General features: G+C 52.0%; 2 protein-coding genes across 4 annotated transcripts in view; one reads left to right on the top strand and one right to left on the bottom strand.

The window, feature by feature from the left end:
* The window catches only part of TBCD (tubulin folding cofactor D), a 180,341-nt gene that overhangs the window by 48,188 nt on the left and 109,171 nt on the right, over window positions 1-22,982 (top strand). For all 3 annotated transcript variants that reach the window (XM_089318508.1, XM_002723042.6, XM_089318509.1), the window contains 2 exons: window positions 239-313; window positions 3,533-3,627. In XM_089318508.1, the coding sequence (XP_089174634.1) occupies window positions 239-313; window positions 3,533-3,627 (170 nt within the window). The remainder of the gene's footprint in view (window positions 1-238; window positions 314-3,532; window positions 3,628-22,982) is intronic.
* On the bottom strand, window positions 14,080-22,782 carry ZNF750 (zinc finger protein 750). The gene is made up of 3 exons (XM_051838824.3): window positions 22,641-22,782; window positions 15,639-17,244; window positions 14,080-15,518 (listed from the first exon to the last, which is right to left on the bottom strand). Exons 2-3 carry the CDS (start codon window positions 17,075-17,077, stop codon window positions 14,780-14,782), a joined length of 2,178 nt encoding a protein of 725 aa, XP_051694784.1. The 5' UTR covers window positions 17,078-17,244; window positions 22,641-22,782; the 3' UTR covers window positions 14,080-14,779.

Raw genomic sequence — 22,982 nt, 5'->3', positions numbered from 1 at the left:
TTTGCCCCTTTGCATCCACCTGCTGCAGGCCTGGACGAGCTCCTCACTCTGTCTGCTTATTCAGTGTGACACCCCCTGTGGCAGGTGAGGATTGCTGAGCAGTGTTCAAGGCCTGCTTTGGGTCATCTTCTCCTTGCCTGTTCTCTGGAGGAAAAGACGCACTTGGGGCGGCTCCTGTTTAGTGGACACCCTCCATGATGGGCTGATGGTACTGACCAGTTGTTACTGCTTTTTCCAGAATCGGTCGGATGGCTGGAAGACTTCCCAGAGAGCTGGCAGACGATGTGGTTGGGTCTGTGCTGGATTGTTTCAGGTATGTGAGAGGGTCACAGAGACACGCATGCCTAGGGCTTAACCCCATGTGCAAAGCAGTGGCTTTCTTTATTCATGTCCTTTTACATTTTTTAGTCATGCTATTCGTTAGGACCCCAGCAGCCCTCTTGCTTCCCTGTAGAATGTAAGCTTGGTAACTCGAGTTATTTCTGGTGTGTCGGGGTCCATTTGAGCAGATGCACGCAGAGCTCTTTGCCCCTGGAGAGGGACCACCTGTCTCTAGAACGTGCTGTGGCGCACAGTGTTCTGAGTCAGTTCCTGTCCTGGCTGGCGTGGCTGCTGAGACAGTAAAAATAAGGCTGGTGTGGACTTGAAATTGAACTTCATTTTAATGAACTAAAATTTAAACTTAGAGCCACTTGTGTTGAGCTGCTGCTGCCTCAGCCTGGGGGCGTGTGGGCCCTGGAAGGTGGGGGTGCGGGCTGGGGTGTGAGTGTGGGGCCTGCAGACCTGTGTCACGTGAGGCATTGTTCCTGCCACCTCCCTGTGGTGTTTTACTTTGCAGTGTAAACCTCTCTCCTGGTTTCAGAATGGCATTCTGCTTGCTCAGGACCCTGGTTTTGCTGTTGCCATTTGTTAGCTGGCTGCTGTTTCCTGGGACTGTCACTGTGAGGCTGTGACTAGCGTGCAGAAAGTTGTGTTGTCAGCACTTTTGAGTGCCCCAGCACACGTTTGTCAGTCGCTGGAGACAGGTCTGAGGTCAGCCCACAGCATGTTATCCTTCTGGAGCAGGTGTCCTCTTGCATTAGCCTCGAGCCTGCTCAGTCGCAAGTTAAGGAGTGTAGGACATAGCATGTCGAGTAGTGGTCTTTTCCCTCTGTGCTGTGTGTTGTGGAAGTGTTCCTTACCTCTCGGAGTAGTGTATGGGTTGAGAATGAGGTTTGCTTCTCCGTACGATTCTGCTGGCTGGTTTTAGGGTGGCCCTGCGGTTCTTTCTGAGGTTGATGGGCATGTTGTTAGTGCTGGGATGAGCCCTGTTCTGCCCTTCCCTGGGCAGTGGCTGTGGCACAGCAGCGAGGACAGCTTAGAGGGCCAGGGCCCCGCCACCTCGGCCTCCTTGGCTCCTTATGTCTTCTTCTTCTTTTTTTTTTTTTTTTTAAAGATTTATTTATTTTTATTTGAAAGTCAGAGTTACACAGAGAGAGGAGAGGCAGAGAGAGAGAGAGAGAGAGAGAGAGAGAAAATCTGGTCCTCCATCCGCTGGTTCACTCCCCAACTGGCTGCAACGGCCAGAGCTGCGCTGATCCGAAGCCAGGAGCCAGGAGCTTCCTCCAGGTCTCCCATGCGGGTGCAGGGGCCCAAGGACTTGGACCATTTTCTACTGCTTTCTCAGGCCATAGCAGAGAGCTGGATCAGAAGTGGAACAGCCGGGTCTCAAACCGGCGCCCACATGGGATGCCGGCGCTTCAGGCCAGGGTGTTAACCCGCTGCGCCACAGTGCCAACCCCCCACTTATGTCTTTATGTATTTCTGTGTGTTCCCTTGCTAATTTGAAGCTGACTCTTCATCCAGCCCTTCCTCGAGCCTTCCTTTGCGTTTCCTCTCCTCCTCTTCTCAGCTAGACTCGTGGCCTCATCCCCACACGAGAGACTTCCTGGGCCCTGGTGTGTAGGTGAGTGAGGTCCTCTCATGCCTGGTGACACTGGTGACACCTGGCACCAGCAGACTCGAGGCCCCGCCTCCTGTGTCCATCTCTGCCTGAAGCCTTGGCAGGCCCTGAGCCCTAGCATGTCTGAGCAAGCTGACGCTGTACCCCAGCTGCGTGCTCTCCCCTCCCTGTCTGTGATCTTGTCTAGCTCATTTACTCTAGTTTTTTGTTTGTTTGTTTGTTTTTAGGGTTTGTTTATTTATTTGAAAGGCACAGTTACAGAGAGGCAGAGGCAGGAAGAGAGACAGAGAGGTCTTCCATCCTCTGGTTCACTCCCCAAGTGGCCGCAACGGCCGGAGCTGCTCTGATCTGAAACCAGCAGCCAGGAGCTTCTTCCTGGTCTCCCACATGAGTGCAGGGGCCCGAGCACCTGAACCATTCTTCTACCACTCTCCCAGGCCATAGCAGTGAGCTGGATCAGATGTGGAGCAGCTGGGACTGGAACCAGTGCCCGTATGGGATGCAGGCACCGGCTTTATCCGCTACGCCACAGTGCCGGCCTCTGCTTTGGCAATCTTTGTGACAAGTGTAGAGCATCTTTAGTTAAAATGTTAAGGGATACAGAGTACTGACACTAAGTTTTAGAAACAGTCACAGCCTTTGGCAGACTCATAATGAGCATCCAGAGTTTAAAAAAATTGTAATCAAGATTGACTTCCTTCTTGGTGGTGAGTGGGAGGGGCCTCTGTGTCTGTGTCTGTCTCGCCTTTCAGGACCTCGGGCACCCTGGCACTTGAGAGGTGTTGGCCAAGTGACCCCTGTCACTCAGACTCCTGTCTGAGTATCCTTGTGAATTTTTACAGTTAGGTATGCAACTTACTGGATTTCCTAAACATTTCTTTGCTGTCAAAGTAATCAGAATCAATAAAAGTCCTGTAGTCGTTTTCCTTTTTGGTGAGAATTATCTCCATGTTTATATTGGTAACAAAATATATTGGAAACTTAGAACAACTCTGATCACTCTAAGAAAGAAAGAATTACTTTCACTGATTATAATGCGAGGATCATACCCTTAAAAGAGCTGCTGAACCACTTCAGGAAAATTTTTACTAAATATAAAATATTACTTAAAACTTCTTTGTTAAAAGTCCATACTTCCTATAGTGCCAAAAAATCCTTTTTTTACGCTGGATTTGCTTGCTGCAGTGAACAGTGTGGTATCACGCAGGCAGGACCTTCCTGCTCTTTGCAGGCTCCATCTGCATTTGGTGGAATCCCTGTTGGAGCCTGGCCTGTCGGAGGTGTCAGCACTTTGACGAATGTGAGGGTGTTGCTGCTTGTGTGGGGTAGCTGGAGTGTCACTGCCCCAGCGGGAGGACCCCTTGTGGCACCCCTGCACAGTGGCCATCACTGGATGTGGCTCCAGGGGCTGACCCAGGACTGTTCCCCATTGACAGGAGGTCTGTGCCTGTGGCTGCACCCACAGAGTGGACTGTTGTGTTTCCTCATCCAGCTGATGTTTCAGAAGCTCACTGATGGCCCAGAGCAGGGCCTGGCAGCCTGGCGGTCTCATGTCCTTGCGGACAGCTGACAGTATGCCTTTGCTCTCAGTTTTCAGGAGACAGACAAGGCGTGGCACGGCGGGTGTCTGGCACTGGCAGAACTGGGCAGGCGAGGCCTCTTGCTCCCATCGCGACTCACAGAGGGTAAGTAGCTACAGCACGTTCCCCTGTATCGCCAAGGCTGCTGGGGCACATCCTAGTCTTCACCTGCCCCTGCCTGCCCCGTGTGGCCCAGCTGGGAGCACACACAGTGCTTTCCAGGAGGAACGTGTTAGATGCATGTCTTGTGGCCTGTCTTTCCCCTGGGAACTTCCTAAATCTGATTTTTATACAGCAGATATCCTAAACACCTGGCTTTTGGGGGCCATGAACCCTGGGAATGTCTGATTTTTTTTTTTTTTTACCCTTGGGAACCACGTTTCACCCTGTTGTCCACAGAGAGTACTGCAGCTGTAGTCCCCACAGGTATATGTGGGCCCTGGTGCTCGGCACCTGCAGAGTTGGCAAGGCAGCAGGGTATGATGTGGTGGGTGTGGAGGGACCATGAGCCCCAGACCACATGTTGGGCCGTGGCTGTCAGTGGCTGCTGTGGCTGGTGTGGACAGCCCCTGGGGTGGCTGGGGGTGTCCTGTGTGGGCAGAAGGAAAGGGTGTCTGGAAGGATGGACACTGTCCCCACAGTGTTACCAAAGGAGCATTTGTACTCAGGAGGTGGCTTCTGTCCATCATTGGGTCGTCTGAGCCATGCTGGTGCTTGGCTCAGTGACAGATGGGATCTTTTGGGGCCTGTAATTTCTGTTTAATTTTTCTGCTTTTGTCCTCAAAACTTGTTCATTTAAGAGGCAAACAGATGAGAGAGCGAGTTCTCATCTGCTGGTTCATTCTGCAGGTACCCACCGCATCTGGGGCTGGAGCTCAGAATGCTGCCCAGGTGTCTGGTGAGCTGTTGCTGCTGCCTCCCAGATCTGTGTCAGCAGGAAGCTGGATCAGGAACTGGAGCTGGGAACTGCACTCAGACATTTCTGTGTGGGGTGCTTTTGACAGCTTAACCTCTGGGCCAAAAGGCTGTCCATGTGTGTTTTTTTTTTTTTTTTTTTTTTTTTTTAAATCAAAACAGCTTTACTGGGATACAAGTCACATACCCTAAAGTTCACCTATTAGAGTGGACAGTTGGGGGGCAGGCATTTGGCCAAGTAGTTAAGCTGGGTAAGTACCAGGATTCAATGTTGTGGCTCCAGTTTCCTGCTAATGCAGACCCTGAGAGGCAGCAGTTTCAGCTCAAATAACTGGGTTCTTGCTACTGCACGTGAGAGACCTGGATTGAGTTCCTGATTTCTGGCTTTGGCCCAGCCCAGTCAGAGCCATTGCCCACACTGGGGAGTGAACCAGCTCATACTGTCTTTCACATACATAAATCAGTTTTTTTTTTTTTTTTTTAAGATTCTATTTATTTATTTGAAAGAGTTACACAGAGAGGAGAGGCAGAGAGAGACAGAGGTCTTCCATCTGCTGGTTCGCTCCTCAACTGGCCACAACGGCCGGAGCTGCACCGATCCAAAGCCAGGAGCCAAGAACTTCTTCCAGGTCTCCCACGTGGGTGCAGGGGCCCAAGGACTTGGGCCATCTTCCACTGCTTTCTCAGGCCACAGCAGAGAGCTGGATCAGAAGTGGAGCAGCTGGGACTTGAACTGGCGCCCATATGGGATGCCGGCACTGTAGGCGGTGGCTTTACCCACTACACCACAGCACCGGCCCCTATAAAAACAGTTTTTAAAGATGGACAGTTAAGTGGTTCTTATTGTGGTTAGAGTTGTGTGACCATCATCACTGTTTACTTTCAGAACATTTTTTTAAAAAAAAGTTTATTTAATAAATATAAATTTCAAAAGTACAACTTTTGGATTATGGTGGTTTTTCCACCCATAACCACCCTCCCACCCGCAAACCATCCCATCTCCTACTCCCTCTCCCATCCCATTCTTCATTAAGATTCATTTTTAATTATCTTTCTATACCGAAGATCAACTTAGTATATACTAAGTAAAGATTTCAACAGTTTGCACCCACACAGACACACAAAGTATAAAGTACTGTTTGAATACTAATTTTACCATTAATTCTCATAGTACAACACATTAAGGACAGAGATCCTATGTGGGGAGTAAGTGCACAGTGGCTCCTGTTGTTGATTTAACAATTGACACTCTTATTTATGACGTCAGTAGTCACCCAAGTCTTGTCATGAGCTGCCAAGGCTATGGGAAACCTCTTGAGTTCACAAATTGCGACAAACATTTTTGTTGCCCCCAAAAGAAACCCTGTTCTCAGAGCAGTTCTGTATTCTCCCAACGCCCTGAACCCTAAGTGTCCCCATTCTGCTTTCTGTCTATAAATTTGCCTTTCTGGAACAGTTCATAAAAATGGGATCTGTGTTATGTGGTCTTCGTGTCTTAATTATTTCATGTAGTGTATGTTTTTGATCTTCATCTGCGATGTAACATGTGTTAGTAATTCAGTCTTAAACCTTTTTTTCAATTTATCTGAAAGGCAGATAGGTAGTAGGTATAGATTTTCCACCCGCTAGTTTACTTCCCAAATACTGTCAAAAGCTGGGGCTGGACCAGGCCAAAGCCAGGCCAGTCTGGGTCTCCCATGTGGGTGGCAGGTACCAAACTGCTTTAGCCATTACCTGCTGACTCCAGGGTGCACATGAGCAGGAAACTGGAATTGAAGTGGAGCTGGGGCTTGGACCCAGGCAGTCTGGTACAGGATGTGGGCATCGCGAGTAGTATCCCTACAATATTATGCCAAGTACTTGTCTTCTTCATTGTATTTACTGTTTTTTTTTGAAAGGCAGAGTGGACAGTGAGAGGGAGAGACAGAGAGAAAGGTCTTCCTTTTTCTGTTAGTTCAACCCCCAAGTGGCCGCTATGGCTGCAACGGCTGGCGCGTTGCGATCCGAAGCCAGAAGCCAGGTGCTTCCTCCTGGTCTCCCATGCGGGTGCAGGGCCCAAGGACCTGGGCCATCCTCCACTGCACTCCCGGGCCACAGCAGAGAGCTGGACTGGAAGAGGAGCAGCTGGGACAGAATCCGGCGCCCCAACTGGGACTAGAACCCGGGGTGCCGGCACCGCAGGCGGAGGATTAGCCTAGTGAGCCGCAGTGCCGGCCTTCATTGTTTGTTTGCTTTTTTTTTTTTTTTTTTTTGACAGGCAGAGTGGACAGTGAGAGAGAGAGACAGAGAGAAAGGTCTTCCTTTGCCGTTGGTTCACCCTCCAATGGCCGCCGCGGCCGGTGCGCTGTGGCCGGCACACCGCGCTGATCCGATGGCAGGAGCCAGGTGCTTTTCCTGGTCTCCCATGGGGTGCAGGGCCCAAGCACTTGGGCCATCCTCCACTGTATTCCCAGGCCACAGCAGAGAGCTGGCCTGGAAGAGGGGCAACCGGGACTAGAACCCGGTGTGCCGGTGCCGCAAGGCGGAGGATTAGCCTAGTGAGCCGCGGCGCCGGCCGTTTTTTTTTTTTTTTTCTTCATTGTTTTTACTGTTGAACATGTTGTGTAGACAGAACATGCACTGTTTATTGTTACACACACACACACACACACATATATAATTTACTTATTTATTTGAAAGTCAGAATTACACAGAGAATGAGAGGCAGAGAGAGAGGTCTTCTGTCTGCTGGTTCACTTCCCAGTTGGCTGCAATGGCCAGAGCTGCACTGATCTGAAGCCAGGAGCCAGGGACTACTTCTGGGTCTCCCACGCGGGTGCAGGGGCCCAAGGATTTGGACCATCTTCTACTGCTTTCCCAGGCCATAGCAGAGAGCTGAATGGGAAGTGGAACAGCCGGGACTTGAACTGGCACCCATATGGGATGCCAGCACTGCAGGCGGAGGCTTTACCTGCTACACCACGGTGCCAGCCCAAATTTGTTACATAAATTTTTATTTTATTTTTTAAAAGATTTATTTATTTGTTTATTTGCAAGTCAGAGTTACACAGAGAGAGAAGAGAGGGCAGAGGCAGAGAGAGAGGTTTTCCATCCCATGGTTCACTCCCCAATTGGCTGCAATGGGCGGAGCTGTGCCGATCCAAAGCCGGAGCCGGGAGCTTCTTCCGGATCTCCCATGCGGGTGCAGGGGCCCAAGGACTTGGGCCATCTTCTGCTGCTTTCCCAGGCCATAGCAGAGAGCTGGATCGGAAGTGGAGCAGCTGGGTCTCAAACTGCCACCCATCTGGTATGCTGGAGCTTCAGGCCAGGGCATTAACCTGGTGCGCCACAGCGCTGGCTCCTGTGACATATATTTTTAAAAGACTTATTAATTTATTTGAAAGGCAGGGTTACAGAGAGAGACACACAGATGTTCCTTCTGATCAGCGTGCATTGTGCAGATAGACCACATGCTGCTCATTCCTTCTGCAGTTGTTGGGCATCTGGGTCGTCGTCCACCTTTTGACCGTCACAGATAATCCTGCTGCAAACACTGTCTAGAGGTTTTTGTGTGGACCTGTTGTTTTCATGTCTCCTGTGTATAAACCCAGGAGTGGAACTACTGGGTATGGAAGATGAAATACATCTCAGTGAAGCTGAGAAAAAATCAAGGATACGTGAGTTCATGTTGTTGAGACAGCCGCAGCACTCGTTGCATTCTGGTCCTTTGCTCGTTGTATAGGTGCGTTTTCTCTCATTGTTGCGTGGATTCTTCATGGTTTCCTGGCTTCGTGGTGTGAGCGTGGTCTGCAGACGTTTCCCTCATTCTTGGCCATCTTTCCACTTGTCTGGAAGGCAGATTCTCCCTCTTCGGGGACTGCAGTCACCCTGTAGTCGAATGCCTTTGTGGGAGTGTTTTCTAGATCTGACTGCTCTGTTAGGTCCCGGGAGCCTGTTCGTTGCCTTAGCAGTTCCAGGGCCTGAGGTCTCAGGAGATGCAGAAGTGCTGCAGCTTTCTTCTGCGAGCGTTCCCCTGGCTGCTGCAAGTGTTTGGTTAGGATCCAGAGTTTGGAAAACACTCATTCTCTCAGTGTGTTCCAGCCCCGAGGCTGTTGTGGTGGAGGAGCCGATTCATGCATCTCCTTGCTTTGCCATAGTTTTTGACGTCATTTGTCGCCTTGTGTGAGGATATGTCCAGCAAAAGTAGGATTCCACCAGAAAGGCCCGTCCTGCGAGGGCTGGGAGCTGCTGACCCAGCCCCCCAGGCACACGTGATTGAAGGTCCTGGATGGCTTTATGTCTAAGGAAGGGGTTCAGCTAGGCGCAGGACCCTGGGTGCAAAGTCAGTGGCACAGGAGTTTGTGTTTCCCAGAAAAGACATAGCATGTGTGCTATGTCCCCTGTCTTCCAGGGCTGTGTGGGGTCTGATGCAGAGGCTGGCCCAGGGCTGCCAGCTCCTGTGGGCTTGGTGTTCCTGCCTGGGCTGCTGCATTCCCTTTTGCAGAGCCTCTGCCCCAGGCCTGTGCACCTGGTTCGGCCTGGAGGGATAGGCTCTGACCTGAGTTGCAGACACAGCCCCGGGGTCCAAGTGCCCTGCTAACCACCTGCTTTGTTTGAGTTCTGTGGCCGTTCTGGCTTGCGAGCACTGAAGCCCACGGCTTGCACTCTGGGTGGGAGCCGCTCTCTCCTTGGTGAGTGAGTGAGTGCCCCTGCCCCTCCTTCCCTGCAGAATGGGGTGTTTTGGTTGAGGGTGGAGTCGTGCCGTGGGCAGATAGCAGCTGCCACAGAGAGGGCTGCTCGGAATGGTGGAGTGATGGTTTCTAAATGTGAATTCAACTTTGTTTAACTAGTAATTCATCCACAACATAGTAAGCCCACTTAAAGTATATACTTCATTTGTTTTTGGTATATTACATTATTGCTTTTAAAAAATTGTGGCAAAATATATTTCTAGAACAAAAGTTTTTTATTTTAACCATTTTTTTAAAAAAGATTTTACTTATTTGAAAGGCAGAATTACAGAGAAAGAGATGGGGAGAGAGAGGTCTTCTATCTGCTGGTTTGCTCCCTAAATGGTCACAATGGCCAGGGCTGGATCAGGCTGGAGTCAGGAGCCAGAAGCTGCTTCTGGGTTTCCCACGTGGGTGCAAAGGACCAAGGATTTGGGCCATCTTCTTCTGCTTTCCCAGGTGCATTAGCAGGGAGCTGGATTGGAAGCAAAGCAGGACTCGAACCAGCACCCATATGGGACGCCACTGTTGCGGGCAGCGGCTTGACCCCTTATACCACAAAGCTGGCTCTGATTTTAACCTTTTTTTTTTTTTTAAAGATTTTTATTTATTTGGAAGTCAGAGTACCACAGATATGCAGAGAGAGAAGGAGCGGCAGAGAGAGAGAGGTCTTCCGGCATCTGCTGGTTCATTCCCCAATTGGCCGCAACGGCCGGAGCTGTGCCGATCCAGAGCCAGGAGCTTCTTCCAGGTCTCCCACAAGGGTGCAGGGACCCAAGGACTTGGGCCATCTTCCACTGCTTTCCCAGGCCATAGCAGAGTTTGGATCGGAAGTGGAGCAGTTGGGACTTGAACTGGCTCCCATATGGGATGCCTGTGCTGCAGGCGGTGGCTTTACCTGCTACTCCACAGTGCTTGCCCTGATTGTAAGCATTTTTAAGCATACAGCTCTGTGACATCATCCCCTGCACTGTTGTGCAGCCATCACCACGTCTCCGTCTGAAGCTGGTCGCCCTTGGGGAAGGCATGGCCCCATCTCCCTCCCTTCTACACTCTCCTCTGCAGATGTGTCCATTCTAGGGACCCTGTGGAAACACAGTGCTTGGTCCTGTGGCCTGGGGTATCTCAGTGTTAGGTGTTCAGGGTTCATCTGTGTCATGGCATGGGTGAGAATGTCCTTTCTTTTTAAGGACGCACTGCCGATGGACACCGCTGCTGTGACTGTAGCCTGTAGCTTTCTGAGACTGTTGAGTGTATGCCCAGAAGTGAACTGCTGGGTTGTGTGGTAATCTCCACTTCACTTTTTGATAGATTATCAAGTTTAGCTCAGAGTTTGGGTCCTGCATGAATGTAGAAAGGTAGTGTAGGCCGGCGCCGCAGCTCACTAGGCTAATCCTCCGCCTAGCGGCGCCGGCACACCGGGTTCTAGTCCCGGTCGGGGCGCCGGATTCTGTCCCGGTTGTCCCTCTTCCAAGCCAGCCCTCTGCTGTGGCCAGGGAGTGCAGTGGAGGATGGCCCAGGTGCTTGGGCCCTGCACCCCATGGGAGACCAGGAGAAGCACCTGGCTCCTGGCTCCTGCCATCGGATCAGCGCGGTGCGCCGGCCGCAGCGCGCCGGCCGCGGCGGCCATTGGAGGGTGAACCAACGGCAAAGGAAGAGCTTTCTCTCTGTCTCTCTCTCACTGTCCACTCTGCCTGTCAAAAATAAAAAAAAAATAATAAAAAAAAAAGGTAGTGTAGTTAAAAAAAAAAAAAATCAGTGGTGCTATTTTGTTATATAGCTCCAGGATCTACTCTGCTTTTGAAGACAAGTGCAAGGGCCTGCCTTGGCTGGTGAGAGTTGTCGCATCAGGAGGGTGAAGCTTCTGCAGAGGCGACTCCATGCTGCAGACCGGGGCGGTCTGGGCCAGTGGAGTGACCCTTGCACCCCAGGTGGCACCCCACTGACTGGTGTTTGTGGTTGAAGGTGATGCCTGATGCAAGGTAGTGTTCTGACTCTGGGCCTCTGATGCGGAAGTGTGTCCTTGCGGCATGAGGTGGGAGGCAAGAACTCCTTGTCTGCAGGGCCCTGTCCTTGGCTTTGGGTCCTTAGTGCAGGAGATCAAGTCTGATATACGGTCACTGCTGCCACTGTTTCCTACAGGGCTGCTTGCTGGGAAGCAGGAGGTGTCATATTTTTGTTCTTTGCCAGAACATCTTGGTGTATGTCCATGGAAGAGCCAGGCATGCCAGTGAGACTGTAACTCCTTCAGAGGTGTGTGATTTTCCAGGGTGAGCCTTGGGTGAGCCTTAGGGGAACTCATGCAGTCCTTGGAGGGCCTAGCAGTGCTCACTTGGCGCCCACACTGCATTCTGGGGGGCAGATTGCAGCATGTGTGCTAAGCACCCCTCACAAGTAGGTTCCTTTGGTTTTATACAAAAGCAACCAGTTGAAAAGCATTTTATTTGCTGCCCCAAATACTGTCTTTTAAAAATGAAACTGTGGTTGCATCACTTTTAAAAAAAAATTATTTATTTAGTTAACACAGAGAGAAAAGGAGAGGCAGAGGCACCATCTGCAATGGCCAGAGCAGCACCAATACGAAGCCAGGAGCCAGGAGCTTCTTCCAGGTCTCCCATGCAGGTGCAGGGGCCCAAGGACTTGGGCCATGTCCTACTGCTTTTCTAGGCCATAGCAGAGAGCTGGATCGCAAGTGGAGCAGCCAGGACTTGAACTGGCGCCCATATGGGATGCCAGCACTGCAGGTGGCAGTTTTACCTGCTATGCCACAGCGCTGGCCCCAACTTTTTTTTTTTTTTAAAGATTTATCCATCTACCTGAAAGGCAGAGTTATAGAGGCAGATGCAGAGAGAGAGAGAGAGAGAGAAAGGGAGGGAAGGAGGGAGGTCGGTCGGTCGGTCTTCCATCTGCTGGCCCACTCTGCAGATGGCTGCAATGGCTGCAGCTGCGCCGATCTGAAGCCAGGAGCCAGGAGCCTCCTCTGGGCCTCCCATGTGGGGCAGGAGCCCAAGGACCTGGGCCATTTTCCACTGCTTTCCCAGGCCATAGCAGAGAGCTGGATGGGAAGTGGAGTAGCTGGGACTGGAACTGGCGCCTACATGGAATGCCGGCACTGCAGGCAGCGGCTCCATCCTCCACGCCACAGTGTCCCCTTCCCAGACCCCCCGCTTTTTAAAAATATTTATCAGTCTGCCTGAAAGGCAGAGTTACAGAGAGGCAGAGGCGAACAGAGAGAGAGGTGCATCTCCCACACACAGAGGGTCTGGGTGTTATGATGATCTCACATCTGCCATCTCCACTGAAAATCCCAAATGTTTCTTTGGCAGGAAATTCCATCCTTTCCTTTTGTCTTTGAATCCATAGCTCCATTTGCTTTTCCCAGAGGATTTTATCCTACTCCAGCTGTGTGTGTTAGGAGTCTTTCATTGACCTCCCTGTTGTGTTTCTACAAGTGTGTGAATGGGAACTGACCGTGCGTGTCGTGTTTGCTGTTAGGTGCTGAGTGTTTCAGGGTTTCTGAGGAGCCGGCTTTTGGCCCAGCAGCTCAGACTCCCTCATCCTGCACCGGAGCTTGCACTCCTGGCGCTGGCTGCTGACTCCAGCTTCCTGCTAAAACAGGCCTGGGGAGGCGGTGGCAGAGGCTCGTGTGATTGGCTCCTGCTGCCCACGTGGATTGTGTTCTTGGCTCCTAACTTTGGCCTAGACCGAGCTGTTGTGGGTATCTGGGGAGTGAGCCAGTGGCTGGGAACTCTCTGTCTCTCTGCCTTTCAAATAAATAAATAAAAAGTTAAAAACAGAGTTTTCTAGATTGGGTTTTTGAAAAAGTATCTGTTAGTACAAAGTTCACCAAAACAACATAAACTAATGCTTTACGGAGGTGTGGCGACTTCAGTCCGGGCTCTCCTGTGTGCTCGCCAGGACAAGGCAGGGCTGTCTCAGTGCCAGCAGGCCTCACTCGCATCAGTAGGAAACAGGATTGGCAGGGGTTTTGTCTTCGCAGGGTTTGTTGGAATGTTCCCCAGGTTTTCCCCAGAGCACGGTGTTCCCCGTCAATGGACAGCTTCATCAGGACCTCTGCTGTCCTGAGAGAGCCGTGGATTGAGGACCACCTGTGTCACAGCAAGGTTTCCCACACAGTGCCAGAGCCGCTGTCCTTAGCACTCCCAGCTGACGCTGAGCACCCGGGAGAGGGCGGGCTCTCAAGAGGAGGAGGAAGGGGAGGAGGGGATGGAGCAGCCCGGCTCAGGCGGAGCTTGTAAGTGCTCTGAGGCCTGAGGACCCCTTGGACCACTGATTCACACAAACGTGCACACATGCCATGTTGCACATGCAACATTCATGCCCATGTTGTATACACAGTACAGATGCATACATGCTGTGTTGCACACATAGTGTATGCACACACGACATTGCACACATAGCACTGTGTGCATACATGACATTGCACACATGCACACAGCATATTGCAAAGAGCACACATGCCATGTACACACAGCATATGCGCACATACGCATGTTGCACACATAGTACATATACACACAACACATATCCATGTTGCACACATAGCACACACACCACTCCCATGTTACACATACAGCACATACACACATGTACATACAACATATACATATTGCATACACAGCTACACGTTTTATACACAACACAGCACATGTGCACACACACATTGCACACATAGCACACACCACTCCCATGTCACACATTCAGCACGTATACACATGTACACACAGCAGTTACCCCTGTCAGACACACATGTTGCACACATACCCATGTTACGTGTGCATGTGCACACATGCCCATGTTGTACACAGAGTGCACATGCATACACCCTGTTTGCGCTCTCAGTTTATCCTAGTGGATGCCCCTTTTCATGGGGCCTCATGGTAAGAAGGCCCATGGACAGCACAGACCTGCGTTTGTCTCTTGTGGATGGGTGCTTAGCACTGACCAGGAGTTTATTGGAACATGAATAACATGGACATTGTAAGGAGTGGAAAATTAGGCTGCATAAATCAAAAACTTACTGTAACATTATAAGCAAATAGAATAAATTGGTAATACCTTCACCAGCAGTACCATTTCCGTAAGGAAATAAGTTAATTGCATAAATAACCTCGCGATGTTTGTGTGTTGTTCAGTCACATAGAGTCACAGCACTCTCCATGCAATACTTGAATGCTAGGGTTAAAAATGTTTGTTTTCCTGGCATGTTTCCCAGTAACTTCTATTTGCTTCAAAACGAAACACACGACTGTACTTAATAAAAAACAGTTCAGACGATTTGTTCTAGTGCTACAGTATCTGTAAGAGCTTTGTCAGAGGCCCTTCTGCAGGATGGCGTATATCTACACGTTACCTCTAGTTCTGTACGTTGAGTCTGGTGTGTTGCAAATGTGAGAGCCGAAGTTCAACTCACAGTGTTAGGGCGTGAGTCACTCAGATGTGTCTTTAACCAAAAGTGGAGACACCTTCTAATATTTACAAAAAACAAACTGAACTGCAGACTTATTTTTGGAAAGAAAAAAACGAAGCTGCAGTTTTAGGAACTGCCCGGGGGAAAGGAGAAGGTCCTGCCTCGGGTGGGGTGTGGGTGCCGCGAGCCTCATACTCTGGCTTTAGGACACTCGGGTTCTTTTCCGGAGAGTGAACACTCTGGCCGTGTCACTCGGCTTCCCCTTCTTAGCTGCTGGCTGGGATTTCCCCGCGTCTCTGTGACTTGTCCTCTTTGTTCCTCTGGGTCTGAGGTCACACTGAGCCTCCTGGCGTTCTGTGCACCCGAGAGGGGGTGCATCTTGTGGGCAGGCAGACTCCTGGGCTGCGGGCTCCCCGTCGCCCAGCCTGACATTTCCTGGGCTGTAGGCCGCCAGCTGGCACAGGGCCACAGCTGCTGTCTGCTTCTGCTCGTCGCTGCTGTCCTCTTCGCACACATCGCGGGCCTTCCCTGCTGGGCTTGATGCTGGGGCCTTGTCAGCGCTGGGGCTGTCCTTGTGTGGCTTGGTGTGGCTTGGCCCATCCCCAGGACTTCCTGTTTCTTCCTGATGGGCAGCAGCAGCCTCATCAGGCTCTGTGCCTGGGGGCGGGCTGGGCAAGGTGGGCCCTGGGGGCCGGGCATTGCAGGGGTCCTTCACCGAGAGGTTGAGGGGCAGGTCCTGTAGCTCCACGAAGCTGGGGGACTCCTCCAGGAGGCAGCCTCTGTACACGGGGCCATGAGCTGCTGCCAGTTTGGCCTCTGGTTTCTTGGAGAGGTTGAGAGGGCCTGTCCTGGAGCTGTCCTCTGGGCTGGAAGGCACAACCTCCATGACCAGAGTGGTGCTTCCTGTCTGGACGGGAGGGTCTCTGGTTGTGGCCTTCAGGCTGGAAGAAGTTGAGAGAAGGGCTTAGAAAGTGACGCGGTAAAGATTTTGAGCCAGTGTAAACGTGGCTAATTGCAAACCGAAAACCTTACTTGGAAGCTTTGAAAATGAAATTTCTTACCTGTTTGGAGACTCTGTCCCCTTTGCAGGGTCCTCGGAGTGTAGGCATTCGTGGCTTTTCGGGACGGATTTGAAGGCCGTGGGGCTGTGCTCTGGCTGGTGGAGCCGTCCCAGGGTGCACGTGGCGGGCTTGTTGGAGAGGTCACACAGGCCCTCGTAGGTCTGGCTGGTCTGCGTGAACGTGGTGGGGCTGGGCCTCCCTGGGGAGCCTGTGGCTGCGCTGCCCTCACGGGGGCTCATTTTGGCCCCTTCGGTGTCCCTCTGCCTGTCTTTGGAAGGGTCTTTAGCCTCTGGAGGTGGACTTTCCTTCTCAGGCTCGGTCTGCTTCTTGTGGGCGGAGGGAGGGTTTGACCTGGAAGGACTTGAGGCTGCATAGAGCAGCGCAGCCTCCTCCAGTGGGTGTGAGCTCTGATCCCGCGTGATGCCGGCCACGGCGGGCAGCCTGAGGCCGTAGGAGGAAAATGCCGACTCTGGTCTGTAAAACCCATAGGGAATCGGCAGATTGGAGGGATAGTGCTGGAAAAATCTGTAGTGATCGTATGTTGATGGAGATGGACTCAGGTGCTTAGGGATCGGCCCTGGGTGAGGCAGGAAGGGCCTTTGGTCTTGGGCTCCATAGAGGGACAGCAGAGGTGTGTCACACTCAGAGGCGTTCCCAGCCAGGAGGTAGGGGGAGTAGATGGTGGCTAGTCCGTGCTCGGCGTGGAAGTGTGGGGGATACTCTGGCACAGTGGGGTGCACGTAGGGGGGAATGGCACTGAAGCCCTTTGTCGACGGCATTCTGTGTGGAAGCTCGGGTGGCAGGAATGGAGAGCCGGCCTTCCAGGGGTAGCCAGGAGTGTGGAAGGCTGACTTAGTGTGGAAAGCAGCGGCTTTGGCTGTGGGGGGCGCTACCGCCAGCATCTCTGGTGCCTCTGTGTTTTCTGGCCCTTTCAGTCTGTGCTCCCCGACTGGAACAAATGCTGAAGGCCGTACCACGCCTTCCAGGGCAGCCTGGGGGCCCAGGGCAGCTTCTGGGACTGGACTCAGGGGTGCTGTGTCCTTGTGGAGGCCTGGCTTTTGTGGGCACTTGTGGGCTCCCCGAGCTTTCAGCTCCACGTTTTCCTTGACGTCCTCCTTGGGAAAGCTGTGTTGAAGCTTCGAGTCAAAGCTGGAGTGTCCATTTGTGGCCGACTTGGAAGAAGCTGGCTTAGCCGTGGGGTCTGGCTGGTTGGTTTGCTTAGGGTCTAGCGAGTTAGCTTTAGGGCACTTGGGGACCCGGTCTTGTTCTGAAACTAAAGTGATGGAGTTCTTACAGAGACCGTACTTCATGTGATTGAAAAGGTGAGACTTCTCGTTGCAGGTGAAGGGGCACTGGAAGCATTTGTACTTGAAGGGCTTTCCTGGGGGCCGGGGGATGTAATGTGGCTTCTTTGGTTTCCGCTCTTTGAGGAGACTCATTGTCCTCTTCTGTCTCAGACTCTGGTCTTCCGGGCGGAGTCGCTGCTGACTGCCGCTCAGCTTGGGCTCGGTGGCTTTTTTGAAGCCGAGTGGCTCTGGCTTTGCTTCCCAAGCTCTTGTTTGGAGACAGCTCCACGTGCCGCGGTTCTGACGAGGAAGGTGCTGGCCTGCAGTGGAAGACAGAGTCTGGGGTCAGGACGGGTCCTCGCCCGCACCACCGAGCAGCTGGGAGCACCCACTTGCGCAGCGGCAGCACCCAGCGCCTGCCTCTGCTCCGCCCACTCCTGAGGCGGAGCAGGTGCCACCGCCCCCACGCCCCTCACTGTGCTCTGTTTTCTCAAGTCTGACCTGGAAGAAGTGCTCTGGGCCAGGAGACATGTGGTGTGTGGAGTGTTTAGTGTCAGTTTTGAGAATACCTACAATTCTTGGAGTTTGGGAAATTTTATCCCATAATCTAGGCCTGCTTTGCAGGGGGCCGAAGTTGAGCCTCCTTGGTCCATTCCTGCAGGGTCTCTGAACGGGGATCTGGCACTGTGCCTCTGCCTGACTGCTGTGAAAACGCGAGTGTTCGGTGACACGCTTCAGGGCAGGCCTGCTGCTTAGCCGTGTCCTCGCTGTGTTCTCCCTGCAGGTGCCCCACCCTTCTGTTTGTCTCCATGTGAGTGTAACTGCTACATGTGTGCTGAACAGCTAGTCTGCAGTGCTGCCACGTGTGCTTGGAAGCCCCCGTGGTGGCTGCACCCCCCGCCCCCGTCCTCTCTCTGCCCTCAGCCTTGGGAGAGACTCACAGGTTCACCCCGTCCTTTCCTGGGTATGCCTCCAAGTGGTCAGAGCAAGGCTTTATAGCCCCGTGTTCAAGGGGCCAGATTGCGAGCGGTGCTAGCATCTTAGGGAGTGGACTCTGCTTCTGGCTGTGCCCACTCAGGTCCTTGGCACTTGGCAGATAGGGATGTGGTGTCCACCTCTGCTGGGGCTCTAGGACCTGGCAGGGCTGTGAGTCTGCCCAGGGCAGGCCCACCCTCTGCTCCTCCCTCATTCCCCCAGCTGGGTTTCCTTTTATGCTATTTGGCACCCCGGGCCCTCAGTTTGCCTCCTCCCCTGAAGCTGCCAGCAAAGGGCAGCTGCTGCCTGGACCAACCCGTGGTGGCCGTGTCTCAGGACAAGCTTGTGGTTGTGTGAGGATTCAAGCCCCGCCCTTTTATGATGGAAAAAGTGTGAGAAAGGAAAGTTCTGTAGCATCTAAATATTTTCAAATGATTTATAAAATTAAATGGAGATGATTAAAGACAACTGCTGGCCGGCGCCGCGGCTCACTAGGCTAATCCTCCGCCTTGTGGCGCCGGCACACCGGGTTCTAGTCCCGGTCAGGGTGCCGGATTCTGTCCCGGTTGCCTCTCTTCCAGGCCAGCTCTCTGCTGTGGCCTGGGAGTGCAGTGGAGGATGGCCCACTCTGCCTGTCAAAAACAAACAAACAAAAACTGCTTCCAGCTGCAGTTTTGCTCTTTTTTTTTTTTTTTCTTGACGAGTGGACAGTGAAAGAGAGAGACAGAGAGAAAGGTCTTCCTTTGCCTTTGGTTCACCCTCCAATGGCCGCCGTGGCCGGCGCACCGCGCTGATCCGATGGCAGGAGCCAGGTACTTCTGGTCTCCCATGGGGTGCAGGGCCCAAGCACTTGGGCCATCCTCCACTGCCCTCCTGGGCCACAGCAGAGAGCTGGCCTGGAAGAGGGGCAACCGGGACAGAATCCGGCGCCCCGACTGGGACTAGAACCTGGTGTGCTGGCGCCGCAAGGCAGAGGATTAGCCTAGTGAGCTGTGGCGCCGGCCCAGCTTTGCTCTTTAAGGGCTGAGCAGATGCAGTCAGTCCTGAGTGAGGGTTTATAGATGAGCTGTCTCCTACATCGCACACCACACACTGTGCAAAATTGCTGGTTAAGAAGACATGTGTGGTTTCAAATTTTTTTTTTTTTTGCATCGAAATAAACTTGTCTTTTAATTCCCTTTTCTGTAGACTTTTGAAGTCCACTCTTAGTAGACAGTGGGGTGCTTAAAGTATTGTGGGTGGAAGGAGAGGGAGTGGCTCGGGGGACATCTGAGACACGTATTGCCTTTCTCTGCTCGCACAGCACAGCAGCAGGAGAGGAGCCTGCCTTTTCATTTGGATGCCTTAAATCTAGGAGAGCCCTCAGATTTTACTCTCCACAAGCTGGTGTCTCTTCATATTCCGTAGAAACACAGAGAGCCACTGCACCCACCCCTGCCATGTCTCTGCTGACGAATTTAAGTTCTTTAAGATACTGATCTACTAAGAGGTGTTTGAGTAGAGCAAGGGTGCTGCTGACTCCTAAAGCCTTCCCTGTGGGGCTTCTGCAGGGTGTGATAGGGAAGCCTGCATTGTAGATGAGCAGTAAGAATGCTGGCTGCCTTTGAGGTGTCGGACAGACGGTGCGCCTCCCGGGGGGCTGGTGGTGACCCGCAGGTGCCTGGGCTGTGCGTAGTGCTGCCCCTCCCAGTGTGCGCCACTGCAGAGGCTGGAAGGCACCGTGTCAGAGCCGAGCAAATTAAACACGTAATAATAGCTTTGTGTCTTTCTAATTTCCCCTCTTATTAAAAGAAAAAGTGTGAAATAATTCTTTATGGTTCAGCCTGTACCTGGGGGGCAGATCTGCCCTGGGCGATAAAAGCACAATTTCCCTGCCTCTCGTCAGGAAGCGGAGAAGCGGGTGCCTGATGGCAGCCGAGTGCCGGGCCAGCCAGATAAGTCAGCAGGGCCTGTCCCGGCACGCCTCATTGTGCTGCCTGATTCTGAAGGCGTGAGAACCTCTGCAAGTGGAGTTCCCATGATTGTATAGGATCTGTTACGGCAAAGATCTGAAAACTGATGATTTCACCACTCGCTGGAAGCTTCGCGATCAGAATGATGACAGTTGCAAAATGTTTATCAGGTGAGCGCCGCGTCCCAGCGCTGCCCAGGGTGGACGCGGATGCGCCAGCCCCAGTCTCCAAGACAGGAGGAGCCGTGAGGGACAGAAGCTCCCTGGGTACGTAGCAAAACGATGATGTTTGTGTAGAAGCACGATTTCCAGTATTGCTGAGACTTCAGTCCCCCAGATAAGTGAGCCCCGCTGGGTTAAGTTTTCCCCACAGTCTCTCTGGATGTAGTCATGTAAGTTATCGTAGTACTTCACAGAACAGTAATTTGCAAAATAATTGCTTTTATGTTAGTGTGTACTTTTCTCTGTCAACTGTGGCGGGGTCTGAAGTCTGGTCCCAGCTGCCTGCCTGTCTTTTGCTCTGTCAGCTGTCAAGGTCAGTAAAGCAGCTTAGGGCTCCTGGAGCCACTGTTCTCGGGGGCAGGAGTGCTGCAGGGTTTGGCTGCTTGCAGGCCTGTTCAGGAGATGGAGGCCTGGGTGCGGGCGGTTTGGATAAGCTGACCTCTCAGGACTGTGCAGCTGCCTCTGACGCAGCTGCCAGAGGCTGTGGGTCACAGGTCTATAAAACAGCAGTGTGGGGAAGTGGGGAAAATAGATGCTTCTGTAAGCTTTCCAGCCATGAAGTCACCTGCCCAAGTGAGGTTTACAGGGATGAAGAAACTAAACCTGACAGCGGGACCTCAAGTCAGTCGCCTAGATCTCGGGCACAGGTTTGAAACAGTCTCCATCTGGTCAGCTCCTGCCTGCTGGACTTTGTACTCACTGGCAGCTGCTGGTGTGAAAAAAAATGTATATTGTTGCCAAAACAGGAAACCCAGAACTCTAAGTGTTTACAGTACGTTTGGATTAGCATTCAGCAGGGACTTCTTCCCACCATGGCCGCCGTGTGACACGCTGAGGCCGCGAGCAGAGTTCCCCTGGGGAGGAGTCCCTCTCATTACGAGCTGCAGTGTTAGCACCGGAGAGGTTAACGTGTGCCCAGCACTTTACCAGACTTTCCACTCCCCAGTGGACGCCACTCGGGGTGGAAGTGGCTGTTGCAGAAACGCCTACCCCTGGGGTCTCTTCCTCGCAGCTGCTTGGCTGTGTCTTCCTTCTTGGAATCATCAGGACTGTGCAGCCCGTGTAGACACTGTGCTAAAGGGGCTCACAACAGTGGGGGGCAGAGACTCAGACACGTGCCCAGGGCCCAGCATGAGCTTTCCCTGATTTTCCCACTGTCTACGAGTATCGTAATGTCTCTGGGCCGTCGGAGGATCTGCGTGCCTCTGGAAGGTCCCTGGGCTGAGGGCGCTGCTGGCGCCGGGCACAGCTGCCCACACAGCGCTTTGTGCAGCCTGTGGTTTCGGTCAGCCGCAGGGTTTTGTCTGCATGGTTGTTACAGCACTAAATTGCCGATGCCCCCGTCTTTTGATAGGTTCCTAAGTGTGGACAGTTAATGTTGCCAGTTGTTAGGTTAATAGTGAGTGGCTGGAGTATTTAAAGTTTCTAAGGCATTTGAATTTAGAAAAATGGACAAAAGAATTTTTTTTTTTTAACTTGGGTTTATAGGACACTTCTGTGGCAAGCTGGGCTAACTTGTGACCTGAAATGATGCTGTAATGTTCCTTTTGGTGGTGTCCGGCTGTCTGGCAGGGAGCCCTCTCGTCAGATAGACGTTGTGAAGGGCACACTATAATTATGATATTGTGATGTGGCGTTATTGCATAACTCAAGGACACGCCATTGTCGCCTGCCCACTGGGTGTTGCAAGAACGAGATCTGTGAGTTTTACTCCAATTGAGCTTTTCCAGCGATTGACCGCCACTCCCTCCCAGACTTTCGGTTTAAAATGAAGGCTAAACTCCAGGACGGCCACGGCCTCCAGAAAACTACCAGGGCCTGGCTGGGCTCAGCACCGTGAGTGCACATAGCTCCCACCAAGCCCGGTGTGCACCCCAACCACCTTAAAAACCTGTCTGAAACCCTAATACAAAACAAAAATTATGGTAACACATGTTAGATTTTACCTAAATGAAGTCTGAGCTCAGATTGACCAGTGATTTGGACCATAATTGTTCTCATCTCAATTTCTGAGAAATTTCATAGAAAGGAAGAAGAAGAAAACCCTCTGTGTATATAAAAACTCAACAACCAAACAGAAACAACTTCAGGTTAAATTTTGATTTTGTAAGCTTAACAGTCCTTTTGTTAAACTTTACAAGTCAGTAAAATCAAGGAAACTTTAAAACCATCTGTCTAATCATCGTATGTGTGTGTGTGTGTGTGTGTGTGTGTGTGTGTATGGATGGATGATATTGCCTTTTTATGATGAAGTCTGTTGTAGTTTACTTTCAAGGTAAGGAACAGGTAAGCAACAATGTCAATTCATGTTTGGTTTACCTTCTGTGAATTTTACAGCAGAAGCAAAGACTTGATTTCCAAGTAAACTTGTTGGTGATTTTACAATAAAGTGTCAGCCTTGTCAGAGGTTTTGTAATCGTGGTCTGTGTGCTGGCAGTGCACCTGCAGGTCCTGAGTAAGCCTCAGAACAGCCCCGGACAGGAGCTTCCTCCAGCAGGTATTTTAAGATACAGCCGAGAGCAGCTTTTAAAGAAAACTTAAAATGACAGAGAAACAGTTAGCACTTACCAGAGGTGGCAATGCTGGGATGCGGCGTGCGGGCGTCTCTGTGCCGGGGCTGTGCTGACAGTGCTGGGAGCAGGACCTGTTCTCACGCTGGCTCGCTCGGTGAAACTGGAGCCGGCTCTTCCAGTGGGAGGGATTTAAGTGTAGGAGTTGAGCCCTCGGGGCGTAGAGATGCACCTGATATTCCTCCTGCCCGCAGCTACAATTCATGTGTTTGCACCCACCGCTCCTCGCAGCCTCCCTGGGCACTGGACCCAGCAGCTGAGGGCCACCTCTGTGTCTTTCCGGAAGCTCTTGCTGCAGTTCTGTGGGTGCTGTTTTGGTCTCTGATGGCTGTGGGCTGCA

This window comes from Oryctolagus cuniculus, chromosome 17, assembly GCF_051225735.1.
Source record: "Oryctolagus cuniculus isolate XC-2025 breed Fujian yellow rabbit chromosome 17, ASM5122573v1, whole genome shotgun sequence".
Taxonomy (NCBI): Eukaryota; Metazoa; Chordata; class Mammalia; order Lagomorpha; family Leporidae; genus Oryctolagus; species Oryctolagus cuniculus.
Note: the sequence above shows the minus strand (reverse complement) of the source record. Positions and strands in the feature narration are given on the sequence as shown.